General features: G+C 34.4%; 5 protein-coding genes across 8 annotated transcripts; 1 reads left to right on the top strand and 4 right to left on the bottom strand.

Moving 5' to 3' along the window:
* The first annotated feature begins 1,110 nt into the window (after window positions 1-1,110).
* Window positions 1,111-5,652, top strand: LOC133869855 (pentatricopeptide repeat-containing protein At4g11690-like). Of its 3 annotated transcripts, none has more exons than XM_062306952.1 (2): window positions 1,111-1,908; window positions 5,259-5,652. In XM_062306952.1, exon 1 carries the CDS (start codon window positions 1,136-1,138, stop codon window positions 1,901-1,903), a length of 768 nt encoding a protein of 255 aa, XP_062162936.1. In that variant the 5' UTR covers window positions 1,111-1,135; the 3' UTR covers window positions 1,904-1,908; window positions 5,259-5,652. The 3 variants fall into 3 exon arrangements, with proteins under 3 accessions (XP_062162936.1, XP_062162937.1, XP_062162938.1); XM_062306953.1 differs by having other exon boundaries at window positions 5,250-5,652; XM_062306954.1 differs by lacking the exon at window positions 5,259-5,652 and adding an exon at window positions 4,426-4,898.
* LOC133869284 (disease resistance protein RPM1-like) lies at window positions 3,943-5,562 on the bottom strand. Its single transcript, XM_062306237.1, has 2 exons — window positions 5,373-5,562; window positions 3,943-5,150 (listed from the first exon to the last, which is right to left on the bottom strand). Exons 1-2 carry the CDS (start codon window positions 5,560-5,562, stop codon window positions 4,177-4,179), a joined length of 1,164 nt encoding a protein of 387 aa, XP_062162221.1. The 3' UTR covers window positions 3,943-4,176.
* A 2,317-nt stretch (window positions 5,653-7,969) lies between the features above and the next one.
* Window positions 7,970-13,716, bottom strand: LOC133867800 (disease resistance protein RPM1-like). Of its 2 annotated transcripts, XM_062304557.1 has the most exons (3): window positions 13,561-13,716; window positions 12,881-13,043; window positions 7,970-11,048 (listed from the first exon to the last, which is right to left on the bottom strand). In XM_062304557.1, the coding sequence occupies exon 3, from the start codon at window positions 11,025-11,027 to the stop codon at window positions 8,214-8,216; it is 2,814 nt and encodes a 937-aa protein (XP_062160541.1). In that variant the 5' UTR covers window positions 11,028-11,048; window positions 12,881-13,043; window positions 13,561-13,716; the 3' UTR covers window positions 7,970-8,213. The 2 variants fall into 2 exon arrangements, with proteins under 2 accessions (XP_062160541.1, XP_062160542.1); XM_062304558.1 differs by having other exon boundaries at window positions 12,881-13,716.
* An 8,865-nt stretch (window positions 13,717-22,581) lies between these two features.
* On the bottom strand, window positions 22,582-23,700 carry LOC133869283 (disease resistance protein RPM1-like). Its single transcript, XM_062306236.1, has one exon. It carries the CDS (start codon window positions 23,698-23,700, stop codon window positions 22,582-22,584), a length of 1,119 nt encoding a protein of 372 aa, XP_062162220.1.
* Window positions 23,701-23,767: 67 nt separating this feature from the next.
* Window positions 23,768-25,391, bottom strand: LOC133869282 (disease resistance protein RPM1-like). Its single transcript, XM_062306235.1, has one exon. The coding sequence runs from the start codon at window positions 25,385-25,387 to the stop codon at window positions 23,768-23,770; it is 1,620 nt and encodes a 539-aa protein (XP_062162219.1). The 5' UTR covers window positions 25,388-25,391.
* Window positions 25,392-27,838: the final 2,447 nt, after the last annotated feature.

Genomic DNA, 27,838 nt, shown 5'->3' with positions numbered 1-27,838 from the left:
TCTAACCTGCTGATTATGAGTTCCTTTTGAAATTAGAGGCAAAAATGAACAGTATCTGTAAGAAGATAATGCAACGAAACTTTGAAATTTATTAAATGGATGCATTTCACAGAATTGATTATGTTGCCATTCCATTGGTCTATGAACAAGATTGATATATACATGTGAGATAGATAAGATGGTCATTGATAGAAGTAGATAATGTACCATTTCATGTGATTTACTTCTTGAGTTTTTTTTCTTTTAGAAAAAAAAAAAAAAAAAATTCAACTTTCATTCATATTGAAAAAAATCTAGAGCAAATTGCTATGAGATAACGTCATAGATACAACTAAAATTTTATTTCATCCATACCTTATCTATAAAATTTTTGGTTGCGGTTTTTTGCTAACTCATGCGCAACACAATTAGTCTCTCTCTTGGTATGACAAATCTTAGCCCATATTATGTTATTCTATTTTCATATGTTAATGTTATTTTTAAAGTATCAACTAAAGATATTTTTCATATTGTCACTTAATCAAGAATAAAAGATTACTTGTTAGCATATTGCGCTTGGGATAGAAATTCTCGACAATTTTGTAATTTGAATTGCTAGTAATTCAAATAGTTTACTGTGAGAGAACTATTACATAGCTCACTTAACTGGGTATCGAATTATAAACCGTTTTGAGATAAGGATATTGAACTAGCAAATGTTTCAAATTGAAGTATCTACGTTTTTAAACGTCTCACTTAAGAGTACTCTATTAGGATTTGCTGTTAAATCAGAAAGGGTACTCAAAATACCAATTTTTTTTTAGAAAAAATAAATGCTTGGATTTAGTTGTTGGTCAGAATTTAACAGAATTTACAAAAATACTTATACTTGAATCATTCAAATTTTTTTTATATATATATTTTTTAAAAAAACATGGATATTTTAAAAATTTTGGCAAGATTTAATAGCAAATTCAAACAAAATATTCTTTAAGTAAAACGTTTGAATAAATAAATATTACAATTTGAAATGTTTGGTAATTCCGTACCCTTTTCACTTTTTGTGATGTTATCCGAAAAACAAAGATTAAAACGGTTCCGATTTGAGAAGAGAACATGTACGATACTGTAAGCAGCCAAGCAGCACTTAATCAGAATGAAATTACTCCAGCTTCGGCATGTCTCCTTTCCCTCAAAACCCATCATCTCACTCGTCTCCCAACCTTCCATTGCAGCACTATCTTCTTCTACTTCTTCTTCTTCGTCTAGTGAAGTTTCTCCTGCATCAAAACCCGGCACCAACTCAACTCTAACCCAAGAAGAGCTCACAGAGATCAACCTCCTCCTCCCACGCCTCTGCCTCTCAAACCACCTCCCCAAAGCAATCCACCTCACCTCCACAGTCCTCCTCACAAACCCACCTCCCAAATCCCTTTCTCTTTCCATTCTCGTCGACTCCCTCACTTCCCAGCCCGACATGGCCCTCCCCATGTCCCTCCTCACCCGCCTCAAGCACAATCCAGTGGCACATTCTCACCTCACTCCCATCACCACCGTGCTCATTGCTTCGTATTTCATGAAGCACAAGCCCAAGGAGGCCTTGAAAGTCTTTAACTGGATGGTGAGGCCGGGCTCGCCGTGTGTGCTGGATGAGAAGGCTTGCGGAATTCTGGTTTGTGGGTTTTGTAAGCAGGGGATGGTTCTTGAGGCCTTGAAGGTTTTGAGGGCGATGGTGGGTGTGAATTTGGTGCCGGGAAGAGAGTTGGGGACGTGGGTTTATAGGCGTTTGCTGAGAGAGGCAAAGATTAAGGAAGCGATGGAGTTGAATCAGGCTTTGGGCTTGGTTAAGGATGTTGGTGGTGATGAGGCTGTGAAGAAGGTTTTGGTATTATTGGATGACATGATTGCCATTTGGACAGACTAGAGCAGGTAAGCTTTTGTATTATGGGTTGTGGCTTGTGGTTGTTTAAAAATAAATTGCTAGAATTCATGGTATGCTGAAATGTTGATTTTCTTCAATTGAAAGTTTAGGACAATTTTTAATCCTTTATATATGGATTTTGACGTAGATGCATTGGGACTGAATCTTTTCTTGAACTAAGATGGTAACCAGGTTGCATCCTCTGATGATTGGCACTAATTGTTTATAGAAGAAAGAAAATTACTTGAACTTTTTTTACTTATCAAAAAAAAAAATGATTGTTATGTGTAAAATGATAATCCATAACTATTGCTGTTTTATGCTTGAACAAGCTTGTTCTCTTCTTTGCTGCTTGCTTAGAGCGCTGCTTTTGTCCTTCCTGCCTTTGGTCTTTATTTCTTGTGATTGATATTGGTTAGCTATGCTGCACCATTCGTTGTTGCAAAGCCATAGACTAAGAATCAAAGTTTATGATTATAAAAGATCCAGTGTGCCGGTCAATGTCTAATTAATTATCACATCTAGATCCTTATTATACAATAGATTAATATGAAACATTTTTCAGTGGTGAAACATCTAATATTAATATATAGAAAGTACAAAAAACAGAAAAGAACCACAATTAAAAGTGTCAAAGCTGTGGTAATTTCTTCAACTGTTGCTTTGGTTGGAAATCACTGGCCAATGCAAATCTTAATCATGAAAAGTCGGTTAGTGAAGACTCTTGTCAATATATATAAAGGAACTGCTAAAATTTTCGAGGCATTCTTGTGACAGACATGGGACCACATACCTTGTCTTTCAGTGAAACTGCAAGGCAGTTGGTCCTCCAAGACTCATCCTTGCAGATGCTCCAACAAATCTGAGTCATTGAGCTTGTACATTTGATATCTTTCTCCTTTAATCCTATACCTGACACGAATGGTAGTTACCTTCTTGACTATCCAATAATCTTTGCCTCCATCTGGTTGCATACCCAGCACAAAGTTTCCCGGCGCTTCATAGAAGTCCAAAGTCTTGAGATTTTCCAGGTGCTGGATTCCAAAGGGAACCTCCTTCAGCTTCGGGCATGGCCCAATCTCTAGTTGCTCAAGAAGGGGCAATGCTCCTTTGTCTATTTTCACCATCTTTAATCTGTCCAACTTTTTAGAGTGTGAGCTTTTTGAGTTTTTGGAAACCGCCTTCCTCGAAATGCAGCTCGTCCCCATCATAGCTCTGATTGAGGAAAAGATTAATTAAATTTGGCAAAGCCAGGAGGTATTTTAGAGGATCTTCCTCTAACCCTGAGAAATATAAACCTAATGTGACAAGATTCTGAAGCTTTGGAATCCAGTTGGGCAGCTCCTCTAACCGCCCCCTTAAAATGATGTGCTCTAAAAATTGAGGCGGTGATGAAATGGATTGTAAATTTAGAATTCCATCTTCACTGATCGAGCTTAAAGCCAAAATTTTAAGGTGGTCCATACTTTGTATGGAGGCACACAGAGCCCTCCCATGTTCTGCAGTTATATTTGAGATGCCCAACGTCCTCAATTGCCTCAACTTTCCCAGCTCCTTGATTAGACCAAGACCATGATGATTTGCCTCCACAAGCGTCAGCGACTGCAAGTCTTTTAAACATCCTACCCCCTCATGTATTTTCACTCCTTTCATTGAATACAAACTACTTTCAATTTCAAAGTCATAATAGTGCGCCAAAAGATGTCTCAGCGTATAAAGCCTAAATATCTCAATTGGTAGCTCATGCACTGGGGTCTCAATGAGATTTAATGTCTGTAGGTTCTGTAGCCTACCCATCGACTTAGGAAGCATCTTCACTTTTGTATTTCTCAAACTTAAGTGCTTCAAGAGAAACAAATTCCCCACTTCTCCAGGAAGATAATCAATGGAAGCATCTTCAAAATCCAACACTTTTAAAAGCTTGAATTTTTTAAACAGGTTGACAATGAAAGACCTGGGCATTTCAGTAATGCTTAAAAGAAAGATTGATCGAACCCGAGAGTACTCAATGGTATGTAAGACATTTTCTCTAGCATCATGGATTGATAGACGTCATGGATTGATAGACGTCGACTTTTCCCGTAGAAACTTGAGTCATCTACCTCCAAAACTTGGCAGAAATTCAACTCTCCTGCCTTTGATAGGATGATTTCGTGTAACAGGTCATGGATTCTATACTTTCTATGTATCTGATAATCAAGCTCTCCAAATGACACTTGAACCAAGTTTCTGTGGAGGAGTTCCATTAAGTATTCTTCTGCTACCTCTTCCAATTGTTAGCCCTTGTTTCCTTTTATGAAGCCCTCAGCTATCCATAACCGAAACAATCTTGAATCAGTAACTGAATAGTCCTCCGGAAAAAGACCAAAGTACAAGAAGCAAGACTTGAGGTAGTAAGGTAGATTGTGATAACTGAGAGAGAGAATTTTTTTAATACCTGTAAGTTGGGGATTACTTTCTAGCTCAGAACTGAGACCATCATACAACTTCTGCCATTCTGATGGAACCTTCTCCTTCACTGACAGAAGACCACCTATGGCAACGATTGCAAGAGGCAGGCCCTCACATTTTCTGACAATGTCCAGTGACAATCTCACCAACTCTATGGGACAACTCCTCTGAAACTCAGATTGGAATGCCTTTCTGCAAAACAATTCCCAAGCCTTTTCTTGAGACAGAGGTTGCAGCTTGTGGACCTGATCAGATGAAGATTCTTTACAACAAGTGCCAACATGATCACTACGTGTTGTGATGATTATCCTGCTGCCTCTGTTATGGCATGGTAAAGCATGTTTTACAATGTCCCAAAATTGTAACTTCCAGACATCGTCAAAAACCACAACATACTTCTTTTGCTGGAAATATTGCCTCAGCTTGCAAATAATTGTGATTTCGTCCATCATGTCTATTTCCCCTGGAGCAAATTTTTTTGCCTGCTGGATTTGCTTTGTCATGGCCATGAGTATCTTCTGCATGTTGTATAATTGAGACATTGTAATCCAAACTCGACAATCAAAGTGTCCCTTAACTGAGTCATTCTCATATACTTTCTTGGCAAGAGTGGTCTTACCAATCCCGCCCATGCCTACCACTGAAATCACCGAGCGCCTAGTTTCTCTCCCTACCAGCCAGCTTACAAGTTCGTCCCTTGTAGATTCAATACCCACAACTTCACCTTCCTCAATGAAAAGGGAACCCACTCGAGGGTCATGCCATGCAGCATTTGTTGTTCCACCACATGATCCGTGATCTGAGGAATTTATGCTATATCTTTTGCTTCGTTCCTTGATTTACGGACTGATGTTTTGATATCTTGAATCTTGATGGCTATATTGTGATGTGGTTTTAGCTGTTTCAGCAAGCAGCCAATTTTGTGGAGGAAAGCAACAAAGCCATGCTGATGACGATGCTGTGCTACAAGAAGAATGTATTCATCTACAACATCTTCAATATGAAAGGCTGCCTCCCTCACTTGCTTCACCTACGCTTTCATGCCTTCGTGGAGGTCTCCTTTCTCGGCTCTTGCATTGACATCTTTTAGGAAACACTTGTTCATCACCAATACCCACAACTTCCCTGTGGACACTGTTAAGCAGTTTTGCTTCTTGAACAAGCAACTGGACCAACTTGTCAATGAGGAGGGTCACAGCGATCTCTGCCATTGTTTCCTCTCTTATTTATCTGGTTGATGATATTGTTGCCACTAGCAATGAATTTTGCTTAATGATATGTGGAATGGAGCTTTCCCTTAATTGGTAATGCTTGTCATTTACTTCTTGTTGACTCGGTTAGTTTCTTTTTCGATATATTTATGGTTCTTGAAAGACTGGAGATTATTCATGTAAGTAGTTCCCTGGAAGGGCACTCCCTTCTAACCATTTTTCTCTTGCCTCCCAGTCTTCCTCCCTGCCACCTAAAAAACCATTCATGTTTCCAAATCATATCTTAACTTGATGTGTAGTAAAAAATTCTAGAAATGACATGAACGAATTGATAGCATTGTCTTGACTAATTGAAAATTCAGCTGAACCAGTAAAAGTCCCTCTGTTTTTTCTGAACCACTAAACGTAGTTTGAACCAGTAAACCAGTAAAATTCTCTGTTTCCAAGTGTTTTTAGATGTGCAAGGGGGGGTGGATGAGATGGTAGGGTCCTTAAAATGTTTACTTTATATTTGAAAGGGAAGTTCATGCATGAAGCCATAGTTACTTTTTATTTTTTCTATTTTGTAATGATCTTATTATGAGCTGAAAAAGAAAAAAAAAGGTCAACTAAAATAAGGTCAAGTTCCCATTTGAGATTTGAGGTGGCAGAGATGTGCGTCCAATTGACTCTCAACAAAAGGAAATAATTTTATTATTATTTTTTTTTTTGGAAAAAAGAAAAAAAGGTAAAAATCTAGGAGAGGCTAATGTATAAAAGATGAGAGTGCAGATGTGGGATTTTGATTAAAACCAAAAACAAAAATGCCCACCTCAAAGATCACGAGTACGTTTGGCTATGCATTTTCATAAGTCAAAAGTACGATTGTGAATAAAATTATGAAATTGTTTAGGGGTGCGTTTTTAAAAGATTCCGGTTCAAAATCATATAAAAATTTATCTTTTCAATAGCAACATGGTTCGTTTTTAAAAGCATATAATTTTCAAAGCGAAACTGCGATTTTGCTAAACGCTTAACTGCGTTTTTAAAAATTAAGTTTTCAAATCACATATTTTTAAATTGCTATTTTTAAATCAAATATTTTGAAACTGTAAATGTAAATCCAAATGGATCCCAACTCCCAAGCATACCAAGAGATGTAATCGAACACTCCTTATTGCTGAGGCAATGGATCCCAACTCCCAAAGTAGAGTAATTTTTCCTTCTAGTAGCCAAGATAATGATAAAGTGTTTTAATGAGATCATAATATAATTTATTAAAAAATTACTTAATCCATCAATCATGTTATCTTAACCATTCATACATTTTACATCTATCCAACTTGGAGCTAATTTCTTTACACTTAATCATGTATATTTAACATTTGTTATTTTCCGACCACAAATATATATAGATACATCTTCCTTATCTTTGTGACCATAAATTGGTTGCCAATTGATGACTAGTTTTGATATTTTCTATTTAGAAACATTGTTACACTCCATTTGATAAATAACCAATTGCAAATTGAAGAGTATATATATATAGAGATAAGATATATGGTCTTTTTCCACCTCAAGACATAACTTTTAACCATCTTGCCCAGGTGACAAGGTGGTTTCTTAGCTAGCTTTAAGTTTTTTTTTTTTTTTTTTTTTTTTTTTTTTTTTTTTTTTTTTTTCTAAAAAGTAAAAAAATGTATAAGTAAAAGTTGCCTCATGGATAAAGGTTGTCAAAAATTATGTCTTGTGATGATAATGTATTATATCTCATATATATATATATATAAAAAAAATTGTCATTTCTAGTCCATAGTGACAACACACATTAACATCTTGATATTATCACTAATGTGATACTAGGTCACTAGCTTAAGCCATCAGTTATATGTTGCTTAAGCCATGAATTGAAAGATTTGATGTAAAATCAAAGTGCCAAGAAGAAAAACTGCAAAAGACAATGAAAACTATTGTAAATTAGAATGCAATTCATGCTCCTCAGCCTGATTAAACACTGTAGACTTAAAATGCTTAGCCAAACGACATGACCCTTTCTTTAAGGTAATTTTGCTTTAATATAATTTAATTAGATAGTGGAATGTGCGAGTTTGGAAGTCTGGAATATTTCCAATTTGTGGGGAAATCTATCAGAAATATTACTCTTTTATGAAAATACTCCAATGTCATACTGTGGCATACAAGTCACAATTTCTGATGGCGAATAAACTATGCATTAGAACACCTTAGTTTCAAAGTTGTCAAAACTATTACATATGAGAATAAAACCCTGGAAGAATTAAGCTTTTAATTGTAAAACATCCTTAGTGTTGTCCCAAGTCTAATTACAACTACTAGATTCTTGTTGTAACATAGATTAGTATCAAACTATTTTTAGTGATGAAACATCAAAATATCAATTAAATAGAAGTACAAAAAAACAAGGAACATAATTTAAAGTGTAAAAGGTTGTGGTAACATTTCAAACTTTAGCCTAGGTTGGAACTCACCGGCCAATGCAAGTCTTGCTTAGTCGGCCACATAATGTGAAGAATTTTAGCATTACATATGACAAAACTAGAAAAAGAAAAATTAAAAATTCATGGAAGTCTTGTGGCTTAGAGGCACATGCCTTGTCTATCACTGAACTACATGGCAGTTTGATCCTCCAAGACTCACTCTTGTAGACGCTCCAACAAGTCCAAGTCACCCAACTTGTATATTTGATATTGTTCTCCTTTAATCCTATACTTGAGACGGATAATAGTTACCTTCTTGACTTTCCAATAATCTTCGCCTGTATCAGGCTGCATGCGTAGGACAAATTCTCGTTGCATTTCATAGAAGTCAAGAATCTTTAGGCTTTCCAGGTCCTGGATTCCAGAGGGTAGCTCCTTCATCTGTGGGCATGGCCCAATCTCTAGTTGCTCAAGACTGGGCAGTGATCCCCTGTCTATTTCTACCATCTTCAATTTTTTCAACTCTCTAAGTATAAGCTTCTTGAGTTTTCGAAAACCACCTTCCTCAAAATGCAGATGCTCCCCATCATAAGCATGAATGAGAGAAAGGGTAACTAGATTTGGCAAAACCTGGACACACGACAATGGATCTTCCTTCAATGATGAAAAAAATAAGACTAGTGTGCCCAGATTCTGAAGCTTCAGAATCCAGTTGGGCAACTTCTTCAATCGCCCCCATAGATGGATATGCTCTAGAAATGGAGGTGATGATGAAATTGATTGTAAGTCTATAATCTCATCTTCACTAATTGAGAATACAAACAAAGATTTAAGGTGGACCATATTTTGTATGGAGGTACATAGAGCCCTCCCACGTTCTGCAGTCATCTTTGAAATACCCAAAATCCTCAATTGACTTAACTTTCCAAGCTCTTCAAATAGACCATCCCCATGATGATTTGCCTCAATAATTACTAGTGTTTGCAAATTGTTTAAACATCCAAACCCTTCATGTATTTTTACTCCTCGCTCAGAATGAAAGCTATATTTTTTAATTTCGAAGTCATGAGAATGAGCCAAAAGATGTCTCAGCTTATAAATCCTTAATATCTCAATTGGTAGTTCACGAATTGCGGTTTCCACGACATTTAGTGTTTGTAGGTTCTGTAGTCTACCTACTGACTTTGGAAGCATTTTCACTTTTGTTCTCCTCAAACTTAAGTTCTTCAAGTGGAATAAATTCCCCACTTCTTGAGGAAGATAATCTATAGGAGCATCTTCAAAATCCAACACTTTCAAAAGCTTGAACTTTTTGAACAATTTAACTATGAAAGACCTAGGAATTTTGTTAGTGTTGAAGAGAAAAATAGAACGAACCCGAGAGTACTCACTTGTCTCAAAAACATTTTCTCTAGCATCGTGGATTGAAAGGCACCGACTTTTCCCACGGAAAGTTGTGTTACTTGCTTCAAAAACTTGACATAAATTCAACTCTTCAGCCTTTGATAGGATGATTTCATGCAGCAGATCATGGATTCTACACTTTCTGTATATATCATAATCAAGTTCCCCAAATGAAACTTGAACCAAGTTTCTATGGATGAGCTCCATTAAGTATTCTTTCGCTACGTCTTCCAATGGTTTTCCCTTCTTCCCTTCTATAAAGCCCTCAGCTACCCATAGCCAAATTAATCTAAAACAATCGATTGAGTAGTCCTCCGGAAAAATGCTGAAGTACAAGTAGCATGACTTTAGATAGCACGGAAGATCATGATAACTGAGAGAGAGAATGTTAGTGATACTTGTAAGGTGGGGATTACATTCTAGCTCAAAATTGAGGCTATCGTTCAACTTTTTCCATTCTAACGGCACCTTCTCCTTTGTTGACAGAAGACCACCTATGGCAACTATTGCAAGTGGGAGGCCTTCACATTTTCTGACAATGTCCATCGACAGTGTCACCAGCTCTCTTGGACAACCCCCTTGAAACTCAGTCTGGAATGCCTTTTTGCAAAACAATTCCCAAGCCTTGTCTTGAGATAGAGGTTGTAGCTTGTGCACTTGATCATATAAAGATTCTTTACAAGAAACACCAATGAGATCATTGCGTGTTGTGATGATAATCCTACTGCCTCTGTCATTGCATGGTAAAGCATGTTTCACAATTTCCCAAAACTCTATCTTCCAGACATCATCAAAAACCACAATATACCTCTTTTGCTGTAAACATTTCCTCAGCTGGCTAATTTGTGTGATCTCATCTGTCATGTCTATTTTCCCCGGAGTAGTTACTTTTGCCTGGTAGATTTGCTTTGTCATGGACATGAGTATCTTTGACACGTTGTATGACTGAGACACAGTGACCCAAACCCGGCAATCAAAATGTCCCTTGACTGATTCATTTTCATATACTTTCTTTGTAAGAGTTGTCTTACCAATTCCGCCCATGCCTACCACTGAAATGACAGAGCGTTTAGATACTTCCCCCACCAACCAACTTACGAGTTCATCCCTCGTAGGCTCAATACCCACAACTTCATCTTCCTCAATGAAAAGTGAACCCACTCGAGGGTCATGCCATGTAACATTTGTTGCTCTACTACTTGATCCTTGATCTGAGGAACTAAAACCATATCTTTCTCTTCGTTCCTTGATTTCACGGACTAATAGTTTGATATCTTGAATCTTGGTAGCTATGTCATGATGTGGTTTTATTTTTTTCAATAAACGACCAATTTTATGGAGAAAAGCAAGAAAACTTTGCTGATGAAGACGTTGTGCCATGTGAAGAACGTATTCATCTATTACGTCTTCTATATGATATGCTACTTCTCTCACTTGTTTCACCCACGTTTTGACACCATCTTGGAGGTCTCCTCCTTTATCTGTATCTTTGAGAAAACATTGGATGCTCTCTAGTTCATCTCGAATGTCCTCAACTTGCTTGTGGACACCCCGTAGCAATTTTGATTCATGAACGATCAACTGAACTAGCTCGTTGATGACAAGGGTCACAACGGTTTCTGTCATGGTTTCCTGTTTGATCTTCACCTAGTTAATGATATTGTCACATTTAGAAAAGAATTTGGGTTAATTGTCATGGCCCAAGCCCAAAGGAGAACATGTCACCTACTAAGAACTTATATATATATATATTTTTTCTAAGTAATCTTAATATCATTAAAAAGCGAAAGCGCAACTCAGACACAGAAATTATACAGGAGAATCACTTAACTAGAAGGAGAAACGAGAACGAAAAATCTTGAAAACTAAGCAAATTAGGAAAGGCAAACACAGTTGTTCAAAGGTTAAAAAATTTTGAAGAACAAATGTTATTTATACTAAGAACTAATATTAAACTTAATTGTAACATTTTCTTACAATTCTATTTTATCCAAGAACCAATTATTTATACTGCCAAATTACTTTAAAAACATCAATTAGAGATATATAAATATTCCAACAAAACTTATTAAAAAAATACATTTTTTTTTTGGTTAAAGTACTTCATAACTGCTAAAAACAATAAATAAAAAATACAATTTGTCTCTAAGATATATTCTTCCAGCATCATAATCTGGGTCCAATATATTAAGAAACTAAAAATTCGAAGTCTCTTCTTCCAGCACTACAAATAACTAATACAACGACATATTTATTGAAACCTCTAATTGTAAACAAACTCCAACAGTCAGCTAACTGAGTATCAATCTCAATTCGAGGGACCTTTAGCTAATTCTGATTTCATTTTTTATTTTTTTAAAAAAATGAAAAATAAAAGAATTACCTAATGCCTTGTAAGCAACATAGATAATAGCGCAAGAGGAATTGCAAGATTAAGCTAAATAACATATCAAATTCCAGAACACTATGATCCAATCAAATTCCCCACGAAAGAATATTTTGACTATGAACTTATCCAATGTCACATGATAGAGTAATCATTGTTATGCCATGAATACATCAAATATACCACAAAGACATCAATATGCCACAACAACGTCAATTATGCCCTAATTCATAAAGCCTAAACCTCATTTCTACAACCAAACTTTACTTGACATCCCTTAAACTAAGACACGACACCGCTGGAATTTTCTCCAAATTCTTCCAAACTTCCCATTAGCTGTGGAATTCATCCCTATCCTTCACCACCCTTAATAAAAGTACACACGCCAATAATGACCACTCTGAATGCTTGATCATGAGTACCTCAATTTCTTATGCTAAATACTATTAAGGAAAGACAGATCCACACGTGTACCGAATCCTATCTACACTTGATTCACGGGATGTGTCTTTCCTCACAAGTCTATATATGGTTTTCTTGTAAACGTAAATGTATCAAGCAGAAATCTATTTTAGAAACAACATTTCTCCATCTTCTTATTCTATCTTGATCTCATTTATCTTCTGCAATCGGTTAGACTTTACAGATACAGACAAATGAATAATGTTCATTTGTTTACAATTAAAGATAAGTTCTATGTTTCCCAACATTTCATACATGTCCATCAAACCCCTATAAACTATTTTGGACATCTTGTTACCATATAGTACTGTAATTGAAAGGAACTCCCAAATGCACGATGCTGTTTTAATTTCAGTAAACTACAAATGCCGATAACCCAACAGAAAAACTACATGACAATGTTTCAGCGAACAGCCCACAAAATTTGTTCTCTGTTTTTTGACAGACATCCTAAGGAGTAAAGAAGAACACCCACAAAACCAAAAACAGAAAATCCACATAAAAATCCAATCTTTAAAGCAAAAGAAAAGAATACCAAAAAGAAGAGGCACGTTCAACTAAATAAAACAATAAAATAAAATCTATGCTCACAAAGAAGATTGCAGAAACTAGGGGAATTTGAAGCTTTTACCTTGAATTACATTGGGTATGGCTGCATTTTGTGGGTGAAGAGTTTGACAAAAGTGTAGGCAACCACTTTTCTTTTTCCATATTCGTATGATGCTTTAGAGAATGGGTTGGAACTTTGAAATTTCTCTGAGTACGACAAGTATTCATTTGGATTTGATCCAAAGCTACAAAAGGAGTTCGAGATAAGAGTCCAATAGATAGTCGCTACTCGCAACCTTAAAGAACCAAAACAACTAGGTTACAATCTTTATGTTTGCCAATTATGTTGCAAAAGTCATTTCCTAATATCAAGAAACTAGTTCCTTGCTTTATTCATTTTTATTTTTATTTTTATTTTTTTTATTTCCATGCAAGTTAATTAGCTACACGTACAATTGGATATCTCACCCCTTACTCTTAACATTGATGAAGGCAGGATTCAACATGTCTGTGTGTCTATGCGCATGTGAAACGAATAAGATAAACATTTGGTCTGTATTTTTTGACAGTCATCCCAATTCTAAGGAGTAAACAAGTACACCCACAAAACCAAAATCAGAAAACCCACATAAAAATCGAATCTTTAAAGCAAAAGAAAAGAATTCCCAAAAAGAAGAGGCACGTCCAACTAAATAAAATAATAAAATAAAATCTATGCTCACAAAGAAGATTGCAGAAACTAGGGGAATTTGAAGCTTTTACCTTGAATTACATTGGGTATGGATGCATTTTGTGGGTGAAGAGTTTGACAAAAGTGTCGGCAGAGGAAGGTAGCTTGCAGGTGGTGTGATGGCTGCTGTTTTTGACTTGAGTGGTAGCCCAAGCGATGGAGAAATTAGCTTCAGTTTCAGTTTCAGTTTTTTTTTTCCTGAGCAGAAGTTAAAGACATAACAAATATATTGAGTTTCTGTTGTTGCTGCAGTCAGGACGTTGGGATTACTCTTGACATGTTTGCGTAAGCGAGTTGCTCACAATAAACCAAAGAGTCAAAAAGATATGTTTGAGTAAAGGAGGCTAGGCGTGGTCCGTGGATCTTGACATGTTTGCGTAAGCAAAGTAATGTTATAGGGATGACTATGACTTTTTGACTTTTGGGCCTTTTAAAATTATCATTAAATTTGAGTTTATTATTATTAAATTTTGATTTAATTATAATTTTAAAGTCACGTGACATTTAAAAAGATACAAACAGGACAAGAGTCCTCCTCATAGTATTACTCGCCCAATTACGTGATTATGATTTTTGGGCCTTTTTCCAGTAGCGGCCTCGATTTTTTTTTTTGACCTTTTTACTATATAAGTGTGTATTGCGACAAGATACAATTTGAACTCAATGAAAGTCTATTCGTTTCGAAACGACCAACTCCGTTTAAAAACTCTCAATTTTACCCATCGAACTTCTAATTTAATGTAATGTCCCCCTCCGTTTGGGTTAGGCATTAAATCAGATGGCAAAATGGGTGAAATAACCTTTATGCACCTAAAACTTTTATAAAATTTCAAATTTACGCTTAATTTTGAATTAAAAATTAAAATTAAATACCGTTTTGCCCTCTTGGTTTTAACAGCTTCATTTTTTTCCATTTCAATTTTGTTTTCGATCACATACGGTACCTTGCTTATGGGCATATATCCAAATAGTACTTCCGTCCATTTGACATCAAAAAAACTAACAACAACCCAATCAAAAAATGACAAGTGTCATATACCTCATTAAAAAAAATACAAAGAATTTTTTTTTTAAATAAAAATAAAAATAAAAATCAAGAAAAAAAAAAGTAAACTAAAAAATAAAACAGGGGTGGCTTGTGCCACCCCTTTTGGGCCAATGAGATTGGACGAACCACCCCAAGGCCCTTAGGGGTGTTTTGGCCACCTCCAAATGGCAAAAGATCGTTTTACCCATTCTACCGTTTGATTTTACGCCTAACCCTAATAGATGGCGGATATTGCATCAAATTAGAAGTTCGAAGGGTGAAATTGAAAGTTTTTAAAACCCTCCACAGCCAAGATTCTTGAAGAAGGTATTGCATCAAATGATAAGCTACTTTTCGCACTTGTTTCACTCACGTTATTAAACCATCTTGGAGGTCTCCTTTATCTGCATCTTTGAGGAAACACCGGATGCTATCCAGTTCTTCTCTATTGTCCACAACTTTCTGGTGGACACCCTTTAGCAGTTTTGATTCATGAACGATCAACTAAACTAGCTCGTTGATGACAAGGATCACAACGGTTTCTATTATGGTTTCCTCTCTAATCTTCACCTAGTGAATGATATTGTCACAATTAGAAAAGAATTGGGTTAAGTGTCATGCCCAAAGCATGATATGACACCCACTAAGAACTAATTTTTATTTTTGTTAAAAAAATAAAAACAATCGAAATATCATTAAGAAGTGAAAGCACAACCAAAGTACACAAAAACTATATGAGAGAAATACAAAGTTAGAAAGAGAAAAAAAGAATAACAACTTTTTTTTTTCTTTTTTTACATCAATTACTTTTTACAACCTTTTTCACTTTTACTTAAAAAATAAAAAATAAAAAAAATTCAAAACTCTTTTTTTCTTAATATCTTGCCAATTACTTTTGATTCTGTTTTAAAAAAAAGTACTATCAAAATGTTTACCAAACACACCCTATATATAAGTCACTCATATTTCCTTCTTCCAACTACTTCTCATAAACGCAAACACCGATATTCTAGATCTTCTCCTTTGAACCAAACCGAATTAAAACAAGAACACCCACAAACTAAAAACAGGAAATTCACATAAAAATTTAATCTTCAAAGCAAAAGAAAAGAATATCCAAAAAAAAAAAAAAGAAGTCACGTTAAAACAAAAAAAAAAAAAAAAAATTATGCTTACAAAAACATTGTTGAAGCTAGGGGAATTTGAAGCTTTGACCTCGAAGCTTCATATTTTTATGATGCTTTAGACTTTAGTTGTTCAAATAAAGTAGTTCTCCTTGGAAAGCTATTTCCTTTTGACCATTTCTTTTTAATACCTCTCATTCTCAGTACGACAAGTGTAGCGGCAGCCTGCGGTCTAGGACATCTGGATTACTTTTGACTAATCAACACACACAACACAAGTAAATTGGGCTTGCTTTCAAAGTCACCCCAATGCGTGGGTGGCTGCCATCTTTAGCCAGAATGGAACGGTTGGGCGGAAATTTTGGTGGGGTAGGCCGTGGGGTTTGATGGTGTTGTGAATATAATCCGTTGGGCTATTTATTTATTTTATTTTTGTTTGGTTTCAAACAGAGTAGGCGAATCTTCTATATATTAGTTAAATTTGACTATATATTTTCAACCTTTTTTTTTTTTTTTTTTTTTTCTTCTTTTATTTTATTTTATTTTATTTTATCCAACAGAAGAGGCATGAAATTTGCTTATTCATTGTTTACATCATAATTTTTTTTTTCTCTCTCCCTCTCCTCCTTTATCGCTCTCTTCCTTCACCCAAACAAACAAAAAAATTAGAGCTTACACTCAAAAACGCCACCTGCAAAAAAAAAAAATTAATAAAAAAATAAAAATAAATAAAGAAAAAACCAAAGTGAGACAAACCCATCTCAAATTCAGCCAAGGAAAAAACACCAAAAACCCAGAACCTGAACAAATGTTTCAATAGAGGTTTTAAAAAATCACATCGAAACGGATTGAGATTGGGAAAATCCACTAACCCACTAACCTAGAACCTCAACGCCATAACCATTCTCTCTTTGTTCTATTGCTCTAACAAAAATTTATGGCCAAGAGAAGAACTTATACAAATTTTGGATAGAACTCTTTGATAATATTGTCTTTGACTAATTGAAAATTTAGCTGAACCAATACAAGTCTTTATCTTTTCTTTTTCTTTTCTTTTCTTTTTTTTTTTTTTTTAAATTTCTTATGTTGTTGGGTAGGTATACTGGTAAACGTAGCTTGAACCGATCTAAATGCGGTGAATGTTTCCGAGTGTTTTTAGATGTGCAAGGGGATTTGGATGAGATGGTAGGTCCTTAAAATGTTGACTTTAATTATAGTTAATTTTTATATTTTTCTATTCTATAATGATGTACGTTCTTAGGTTGGCGATGAAAAAGAAAAAGGGTCAACTAAATAAGGTCAAGTTCCCATTTGGGATTTGAGGTGGCAGAGATGTATCTCAACCAAAGGAAAAAAAAAAAAATTAAAAAAAAAATTAAAAAAAATTAAAAAAAAAAAAAAAAAAACTTCAGTGAGGCTGATAAATAAAAGATGAGAGAGTACTGCAGATGTGGGATTTTGATCAAAATCAGAAACAAAAAAGTTCACCTCAAAGATCAAACACGTAACTAAAAAAATTTTCAATTTTAGTAACCTAGGTTTACTAACGTGCAAAAGCCTTTTACACGTTAGTAAACTATAGTAACGTGAAATTAGTGGCGTGATTTTCACGTTCCTAATCCCATAGTTACTAAAATAATTTTAGTAACGTCCAAATAGAGATCACATTACTAAATAGTAACGCATAAAAAAATGTACGTTAGTAAATATATAGTAACGTGCAAATTAGACGCTAGTAAACATAGTAACGTGATAATTTACGTTGAACGTTACTAAGTCTAGTAACGTGCAAAACAGTTGTACGTTACTAATTTTAGTAACATGCAAAAGTGTTCCACGTTATTAAAGATATATAAAAAAAAAAATTAAAAAAATATTTTAGTAACGTGCAACACTTTTGCACGTTACTAAATCCATGTAAAAAAAATTTTAAAAAAATAAAATAAAATAATGCACGTTACTAAGTTCCAATATAAAAGAATAATAATAATAATAATAATAATTTAACTTGTAACGTGTTGACACTAATACAACACGTTACTAAAGTATATATAAAAAATTTAAAAAAAAAAGAAAAAAAAAGAAAAAGAAAAAGAAGAGAAGAAGAAGAAAGACGACGCAGATGGCTGGGTCCTTCCTAAAAAAAAAAAGAAAAGAAAAGAAAAAAGAGACCGAACAGAGATGGCTAGCTCCTTCCGGTGTAACTGAAAACCAAAAAAAAAAAAAATGAAGAAGAAAGTGATGCTGGCTCCTTCCGGTATACCTGAAAACCACAAAAAAAAATAAATAAATAAAAAAGGAGAAAGTGACGCCGGCCAGCTCCTTCCGATGTACCTGCAACCAAAAAAAAAAAAAAAACAGAAGAAGAAAGTGACGCACAACTATAGAAGAAGAATATTCTATCACCAGTTCATGCCCAAATACAAAGTGACGCACATATATTTGAAATCAGATCAAAAAATACATTTGCTTAAAAAATATATATATATATATATAAGAAACGAACTTACTCAAGGGCAGAAGAAGGTTTCTCATTCTGCTCATACAATGTAACCTTCATAACTGAAAAAAATAAAAAACAAAAAAATAAACCAAACAAAGAAAAGAAAAAAACAGATAAATATTAAATATTTATTTAATTAGCAAACAAAACAAAGCCAGACAAAACAAGAGAAGGAAGCCAAAAGACGTAACCAAGGGAGGGAGAGAGGGAGAGAGAGAAAGTGAGAGAGTACCTTGTGGGAGAAAGCAAGGAAGCTTGGAACACATGGGGAGAAAAAAATGGCTGGAATTGGTGTTTTAAAAGACCCAAAAAGGCTGGAATTGTTTCGTGTCCCGCGTGCATATGACTAGATAAAATTTAGATTTTAGTAACGTGCAAAACCCTTCTGCACGTTACTAAAGCGTAGTAACCTTATTTCAGTCACGTGATTTTCAGTTACTAAAATAATTTTAGTAACGTGGAAATCATCACCACATTACTATTTAGTAACGTGGAAAATTTGCACGTTACTAAAATTTAATTTTAGTAACGTGGAAATCATCACCACATTACTATTTAGTAACGTGGAAAATTTACACGTTACTAAAATTTTAGAAAAAAAATAATTAAACTTTCGGATGAGGAGCGCGCGGGACACGAAATTTTCGTGCCCCGCGCGCGCCATACTTCCCCCCAAAAGGCTCAATAGTCACAAGCTTTTTTGTTTTTTAATTAAATTTTTTTGTATATATATATATATATATAATGGTATTTATTCATAATTTTCATTTATATTTTTTAAAAAAAGAAAAATTACTTTTCTTTTCTTTTCTTTTCTTTTTTTTTTTTTAAAAAAAAATTAATAAAAAAAAAAACAGGTTTTCTTTTTTAATTTTCGTTTGTTTTCTTTTTTCCAAAAAATATTGTTTTCATAACTATTAATTATTTTTTCGTTTGTTCTTTTAAATCAAATTCTTTCTCATTTTTTAATTTTTTTAATTTTTTAATTTTAAGTTAATTTTGGGTTTTTTTTTAAAAAAAAAAAAACAAAAAACAAAAAACGTCTTTTTTTTTTGGGTTGAATTTTTTATTTTTCTTTTTTTCTTTATATATATATATATATATATATATATATATATATATATATATATATATATATTTTCGAATTTATAGATATTTTTGTCTTATTGAAAAAATACATTTTTGCCTTATATAGTTTGTTAAACTAACATATTAATTAATTATTAATACTTACTATATAACATATATCTTATAGTTAGTATATAACTAACTATAAAATATAGTTTACTTAAAAAAAGAAAAGAAAAAGCTATATATATATAAAAACACGCATGGATCACATTACTCATGATTTACAGATCAGATTGGAGCAATACGCTTTGATCGATCAGATATTCTATCGATCTTATGATCCTATCATGATCGATCGGACTAGTACTTATTAGGATCGATCGGATGTTCGATCGAACCTTTACTGTGTCAAGTATGATTGATCAAACTGTATCACGATCAATAGATCATTCGATCATTCATGATAGATCTATAAGATCAATAGATCATTCGATCGATCATGATAGATCAATAGGATTGATAGATCATCCGATCAATCATGATAGATCAATAGGATCGATAGATCATCCGATCGATCATGATAAATCAATAGGATAAATAGATCATCTAATCAATCATGGTAGATCATCAGATCGATCATGATAGGTCAATAGGATCGATAGATCATCCGATCGATCAATCATGGTAGATCATCCAATCGATCATGATAGATCAATAAGATCGATAGATCATCTGATTGATCATGATAGATCAATAGGATCGATAGATTATCCAATCAATCATGATAGATCATCCGATCGATCATGATAAATCATCTGATCAATCATGATAGATCATCCAATTGATCCATGATAAATCATCTGATTGATCACGATAGATCAATAGGATCGATAGATCATCCAATCAATCATGGTAGATCATCCGATTGATCATGATAGATAAATAGGATCGATAGATCATCCAATAAATCATGGTAGATCATCTCATTGACCATGATAGATCAATAGGATTGATAGATCATCATAGATCAATATGATCGATAGATCATCTGATCCATCATGATAGATCATCCAATCGATCATGATAGATCAATAGAAGCGATAGATCATCCGATCAATCATGATAGATCAATAGGATCGATAGATCATCCGATCGATCATGATAGATCAATAGGATCAATAGATCATCCAATCAATCATGGTAGATCATCAAATCGATCATGATAGATCAATAGGATCGATAGATCATCCGATCAATCATGATAGATCATCCAATTGATCATGATACATCTATAGGATCGATAGATTATCCGATCGATCATGATAGATCAATAGGATCGATAAATTATCCAATCAATCATGGTAAATCATCCGATCGATCATGATAAATTATCCGATCGATCATGATAAATCAATAGATGGTAGATGATGATAGATCATTATTATTTAGCGAGGTGTTAAATTTGACACGTCATTAATAATTTAAATTTTAAAATTTTTTTTTTTATACCAACTTAGTAACGTGCAAGAATTTTGCATGTTACTATTTTTGTAATGTGCAAGAATTTGAACGTTACTAATTCAATAACGTGCAAACAATTTGCGTGTTACTAAATTTAGTAACGTGCAAAATTAGTTAGGTTACTAATTATTTAAAATTTTATTACTTTAAAAAAAATTATATTGACACAATATTTAGTAATGTGCAAATTTTAGCATGTTACTAAATAGTAATGTGCTAAATTTTGCACGTTACTAATATAGTAACGTGGAAAATTTTAGGGTTACTACTTTAGTAATGTACCAAATTTAGTAACGTGCAAATTTTGCACATTACTAAAGTTTTTAGTAACGTGCGAATTGTTAGCACGTTACTAATATTAGTAACCCACCAAAATTTGCACGTTACTAAAATCGAAATTTGTTGTACACCAAGAGATGTGATCGAACGCTCCTTATAGCAGTAGTGAAAATAATTTTGAAGTCTTTTAATTACTTAAACTGATGGATTTCGGTCAATTATGTTATCTTAACATCTTTCCAAAGACATAATTTTTTTTTACACTTAATCATGTATATTTAACATTTTTTTTTCCCGACCACAAATATATAAAGACATATCTTCCTTATCTTTGTGAACATAAATTGGTTGCCTAGTTGATGACTAGGTTTTCACTTTGATTTTTTTTTTTTAGAACATTGTTACACTCCATTTGTTAATTAACCAATTATTGCAAATTGAAGTGAATAGAATGACGTCTACTATATCCCTAAATGGCCCAATCTGTTGTCGTAATTTTCCCAAACAACAAAATGCTTTGTCGTCTCAAGAACAACTCCAGAAACACGTACATGATCAGCATCCACTGCCAGCAATCACACCGCATAGCTTTCAAAATCTCATCCAAAGCCGACAATGACCAAGAATGTGTTAACTGTGATTTTCATCAGTGTTTTCCTTCTCCTTTGCTAGCTTATGAAGATGAGTAATGCTATTTTTTATATTCATTTCATATCGGTTGAAGTTGTGCGTTTTAAGTGCCTTTTTTTTTTTTTAATTATTTTTATTTTAAGTGGCTGACTTAAGAAATCACTTAAAAAATAAATGTGAAAAAAAAGTAGCATTATATTATGAAGATGGGCAAAATCAGTTTTCATAAGCAATGGCATAAAAAGCCAAATTGCTGTGCTTGAACAATTTCACAAGATCGAGGCCACTTCCAATTTTCTAACAGTTCTTCGATCTCAGTAGGCTTCAAGCACCATGAAAACGAGAAAGTCTGTTTCTTTTTCACACATTTATCACATCCATTTCATAATCCAATATGTTGATGTAGCGAGTTTCAAATAGCTTTGTATGTTAAATACTTTTTTTTTTTAAAAAAAAAAAAAAAATAAAAATAAAAATTGGATAGTAGAATGTGCGAGTTTGGAAGTCAGGAATATTTCCAATTTATAGGGAAATCTATCACAAATATTAATCTATTATGACAGTGGAATGTGCTAGATCCTAGTTGTAACATAGATTAGTATCAAACCATTTTTACTGATGAAACATTAAAATATCAAATAAAAAGAAGTACAAAAAAACAGGAAATTAAACACAATATAAAGTGTAAAAGGTTGTGGTAACATTTCAAACTGTTGCCTAGGTTGGAACTCACCGCCCAATGCAAGTCTTGCTTAGTCAGCCACATAATGTGAAGAATTTTAGCATTACATATAACAAAACTAGAAAGAAAAAAATTAAAAATTCATGGAAGTCTTGTGGCTCAGAGGCACATGCCTTGTCTATCACTGAACTGCATGGCGATTAGATCCTCCAAGACTCACTGTTGCAGATGCTCCAACAAGTCTGAGTCACCAAGCTTGTATATTTGATATCGTTCTCCTTTAATCCTATACTTGAAACGGATAGTAGTTACCTTATTGACTTTCCAATAATCTTCGCCTGTATCTGGCTGCATACGTAGGACAAATTCTCCCTGCATTTCATAGAAGTCGAGAATCTTTAGGCTTTTCAGGTGGTGGATTCCAGAGGGTACCTCTTTCATATGCGGGCAAGGCCCAATCTCAAGTTGCTCAAGAACAGGCAGTGATCCCCTATCTATTTCCACCATCTTTAATCTTTTCAATTCTCTGAGTGTGAGCTTCTTGAGTTTTCGAAAACCACCTTCCTCAAAATGCAGCTGCTCCCCATCATAAGCATGATTGAGGGAAAGGGTAACTAGATTTGGCAAAGCTTGGACACACGACAATGGATCTTCCTTCAATGATGAGAAAAATAAGATTAGTGTGACCAGATTCTGAAGCTCTAGAACCCAATTGGGCAACTTCTCCAATCGCCCCCTTAGATAGATACACTCTAGAAATGGAGGTGGTGAAGAAATTGATTGCAAGTCTAGAATCTCATCCTCACTGATGGAGCCTACAACCAAAATTTTAAGGTGGACCATATTTTGTATGGAGATACAAAGAGCCCTCCCACGTTTTGCTGTCATATTTGTAATGCCCAGCGTCCTCAACTGACACAACTTTCTAAGCTCTTCAAATAGACCAACCCCAAGATCATCAACACTTGCTAATGTTTGCAAGTCTTTTAAACATCCAATCCCTTCATGTATTTTTACTCCTCGCACAGAATGAAAGCTACTTTTAATTTCGTAGTCATGAGAATGAGCCAAAAGATGTCTCAGCTTAGAAAGCCTAAATATCTCAATTGGTAACTCAGGCATTGCGGTTTCCAAGACATTTAGAGTCTGTAGATTCTGCAGCCTACCCACTGACTTAGGAAGCATCTTTACTTTTGTTCTCCTCAAACTTAAGTGCTTTAAGTGGAATAAATTACCCACTTCTTGAGGAAGATAATCAATAGGAGCATCTTCAAAATCCAACACTTTCAAAAGCTTGAACTTTTTGAACAATTTAACAACGAAAGACCTGGGCATTTCACTAATGTTGAAGAGAAAAACAGAACGAACTCGAGAGTACTTACTTGTCTCGAAAACATTTTCTCTAACACCGTGGATTGATAGGCATCGACTTTTTTTCATGGGAAGTTGTGTCACCGGCTTCTAGAACTTGGCAAAAATTCAACTCTTCAGCCTTCGATAGGATGATTTCATGCAGCAAATCATGGACTCTATATTTTCTCTCTATCTCGTAATCAAGTTCCCCAAATGAAACTTGAACCAAGTTTCTGTTGATGAGCTCCATTAAGTATTCTTCTGCCACGTCTTCCAATGATTTTCCCTTCCTTCCTTCTATAAAGCCCTCAGCTACCCATAGCCAAATTAATCTTAAACCACTAATTGAGTAGTCCTCCGGGAAAATGCCGAAGTACAAGTAGCATGACTTTAGGTAGTATGGAAGATCATGATAACTAAGACAGAGAATGTTAGTGATACTTGTAAGGTGGGGATTACATTCTAGCTCAGAGTTGAGGCTATCGAGCAACTTTTGCCATTCTAACGGCACCTTCTCCTTCGTTGACAGAAGACCACCTATGGCAACAATTGCAAGTGGTAGCCCTTCACATTTTTTGACAATGTCCATCGACATTCTCACCAATTCTCTTGGACAACACCTTTGGAACTCGGTCTGGAATGCCTTTCTGCAAAACAATTCCCAAGCCTTGTCTTGAGATAGAGGTTGTAGCTTGTGCACTTGATCGGATAAAGATTCTCTACAAGAAACACCAATGAGATCACTACGTGTTGTGATGATAATCCTACTGCCTCTGTCATTGTATGGTAAAGCATGTTTCACAATTTCCCAAAACTCTGTCTTCCAGACATCATCAAAAACCACAACATACCTCTTTTGCTGTAAACATTTCCTCAGCTGGCTAATTAGTGTGATCTCGTCTGTCATGTCTACTTGCCCCGGAGCAGTATCTTTTGCTTGGTAGATTTGCTTTATCATGGACATGAGTATCTTCGACACGTTGTATGACTGAGACACAGTGATCCAAACACTGCAATCAAAATGTCCTTTCACTGATTCATTCTCATATACTTTCTTAGTAAGAGTTGTCTTACCAATTCCGCCCATGCCTACCACTGAAATCACAGAGCGTTTAGATACTCCCCCCACCAACCAGCTTATGAGTTCATCCCTCGTAGACTCAATACCCACAACTTCATCTTCCTCAATGAAAAGTGAACCCACTCGAGGGTCATGCCATGTAACATTTGTTGCTCTGCTACTTGATCCTCGATCTGAGGAACTAAAACCATATCTTTCTCTTCGTTCCTTGATTTCACGGACTGATATTTTGATATCTTGAATCTTGGTAGCTATGTCATGATGTGGTTTTATTTTTTTCAATAAATGGCCAATTTTATGGAGAAAAGCAATAAAACTTTGCTGATGAAGACGTTGTGCCTCGTGAAGAACGTGTTCATCTATTACATCTTCTATATGATATGCTATTTCTCTCACTTGTTTCACCCAAATTTTGACACCATCTTGGAGCTCTCCTCCTTTATCTGTATCTTTGAGAAAACACTGGATGCTCTCAAGTTCATCTCGAATGTCCACAACTTCCCGGTGGACACCCCTTAGCAATTTTGATTCATGGACGATCAACTGAACTAGCTCGTTGATGACAAGGGTCACAATGGTTTCTGTCATGGTTTCCTATATGATCTTCACTTAGTTAATGATACTGTCACAATTAGAAAAGAATTTGGGTTAATTGTCATGGCCCTAGCCCAAAGGAGGGCATGACACATACTAAGAACATATATTTTATTTTTCTAAGTAATCGCAATATCATTAAAATGCGAAATACAAGAGAAGCCTTTAGCTAGAAAGAGAAAAGAGAACAAGAATTCTTGAAAATTGAGCAAATTAGGAAAGACAAACACAATAGTTCAAAGGTAAAGAGTATAGAAGAACAAATACTATTTATAGTAAGAATTGATATTAAAACTAATTGTAACATTTTCTTACAACTTTTTTTTATCCAAAAACCAATTATTTATACTACCATATTGCTTATAAAACATCAATTAGAGATCAATAAATATTCCAACAAAACTTAATAACAAAATACATTTTCTTGTTAAATTACTCCATAATTGCTAAACACAATAAATCATAAATCCCAATTCCCCTCTAAGATATATTCTACTAGCATCACAATCTGGGTCTAATGTGGTGTGTTTAATTGGTTCAAATAATATTTGGAATAATATTATACTTTTTTCATAAATAAATCATATTTTATTCAACTTTTTCAAATTTTTTCAAATTTTATCTCACAAAATCAAACTTCGTAATCCGCGCGGTGAATTTAAATAATATTTGGATTCAACATCCAAACAGACGTTTAACTACAAACTCCAAGTCTCATCTTCCAACAATACAAATAACAAATACAACGACGTACTTATTGAAACCTCTAATCCTAACCAAATTCCAACAATCAGCTAATTGAGTATCTCAATTTGAGTGACCTCCCCCTAATTTTGATATTTAAACCAAGAAAAAAGAAAAGAAAAAAAGGAGCTAATGTTTTGTAAGCAGCATAGATAATACTGCCAAAGGAATTGCAAGTTTATGCTAAATAACATATCAAATTCCAAAACACTTCGAGTCAATCAAATTCCCCACGAAAGAATATTTTGACTATGAACCTATCCAAGGTAACACGATAGAGTAATCATTTTTATGCCACAAAGACATCAATTATGCCACAACGACTTCAATTATGCCACGAAGACATCAATTATCAAAAGCTCAAGGATAAATTTATAAAATACTCACATGTTTAATTTTCCATGTAAAATTCATTAAGAACATTGATAAATTACATTTACATCAAGTTGCAATGATATTCAATACCACAAATCAACAACTCGACAATTCCCCATAAGTAATATCAAGTAATGCATTTACAAAGTGCATGTAATCTTCTCAACGTTCACACAAGTACAAGAAAATATCCAGCAGTATAAAAATAATTTTACTTTCATGCATAAGGTTCTAGAATCATGTTTAAACAAGTAAAAATGATATTTTTCAAATTCCATTAGCTAAGCTACATACCTCGCTCTCCAACAAACCAAGTTGTCTCCCAAAAGTTGCAACAACAACTCAATCAGCCCCAAAACTGTTTATAACAATTCGTCAAAGTTTGAAAAAAAATTCTATTTATTCTAATAAACTAAATTTAAAATAAGAAAAACTGACATTATGAGTGACAATAATAAGATAACAATAAATATGCCCTAATTATCTATAAAAAATAAAAAATAAATATGCCCTAATTCATAAAGCCTAAACCTCATTTCTACAAACAAACTTTACTTGACATCTCTTAAACATAGACACCACAGTGTTTGAATTTCCTCCAAATTCTTCCAAACTTCCCATTAGTGCACCTACCTAGATTTGGAATTCATCCCTATCCTTCACCACCCTTAACAAAAGCCAATAAAGACAACTCTGAATGCTTGATCAGTACATCAATTTCTTCTGCTAACCTGCTAATAGTGTCTTAGATACAGACAAATGAATAATGTTCATTTGTTTACAATTAAAGATAAGTTGTGTGTTTCTCAGCCCATAACCATCATAAATATACAGGGACAGAACTAGAATTTTTGGTAAAGGAAGACAAACTTATACAAACTTATACAAACTTAGCTACGCCTAGTCAACTCTGCCTTAGTCTCCACCTTTTCCTTCTTCGTCCCCCAGAAAATGAACCCCTCGTCCCTTTCCCACGACATTTTCCGACCATATAGTCTCAACAACGATGACGAAATCAACAACGATGCTCAACTTTCACTTGCAAATCCTTACCAGAAAAGAAAATCAGTAAACAAAACCAGAACAAAAAGACCCAATAAGGGACAAACAGGTAATTGACTACAGACTACTTGTAGGACAAAATGGCGAATGCTGAAATTGTACATGTTAGAATACCAGCTGCGAGGCAAAAATCGAAGCTCGTGGGGGATTCGAATCGCTGCGAGATCTGAAGCAGCGACTAAACCTCTTGGGACCCTCGAAGAGAAGGAGATGGAGAGATCTACAACGAGATATATAGAGAGACAAAGAAATGGAAGCTGTGAT

The sequence above is a fragment of the Alnus glutinosa genome, chromosome 5 (assembly GCF_958979055.1).
Source record: "Alnus glutinosa chromosome 5, dhAlnGlut1.1, whole genome shotgun sequence".
Lineage (NCBI taxonomy): Eukaryota > Viridiplantae > Streptophyta > Magnoliopsida > Fagales > Betulaceae > Alnus > Alnus glutinosa.
Note: the sequence above shows the minus strand (reverse complement) of the source record. Positions and strands in the feature narration are given on the sequence as shown.

Coding starts and splice junctions, on each gene's coding strand:
- LOC133869855 (XM_062306952.1), top strand. CDS start 1,136: ATGAAATTACTCCAGCTTCGGCATGTCTCCTTTCCCTCAAAACCCATC.
- LOC133869284 (XM_062306237.1), bottom strand. CDS start 5,562: ATGGCAGAGATCGCTGTGACCCTCCTCATTGACAAGTTGGTCCAGTTG. Junction 5,151..5,372: donor TGAAAGCGTAGGTGAAGCAA/GTGAGGGAGGCA, acceptor TAAATTCCTCAG/ATCACGGATCATGTGGTGGA.
- LOC133867800 (XM_062304558.1), bottom strand. CDS start 11,027: ATGACAGAAACCGTTGTGACCCTTGTCATCAACGAGCTAGTTCAGTTG.
- LOC133869283 (XM_062306236.1), bottom strand. CDS start 23,700: ATGCCCAGGTCTTTCGTTGTTAAATTGTTCAAAAAGTTCAAGCTTTTG.
- LOC133869282 (XM_062306235.1), bottom strand. CDS start 25,387: ATGACAGAAACCATTGTGACCCTTGTCATCAACGAGCTAGTTCAGTTG.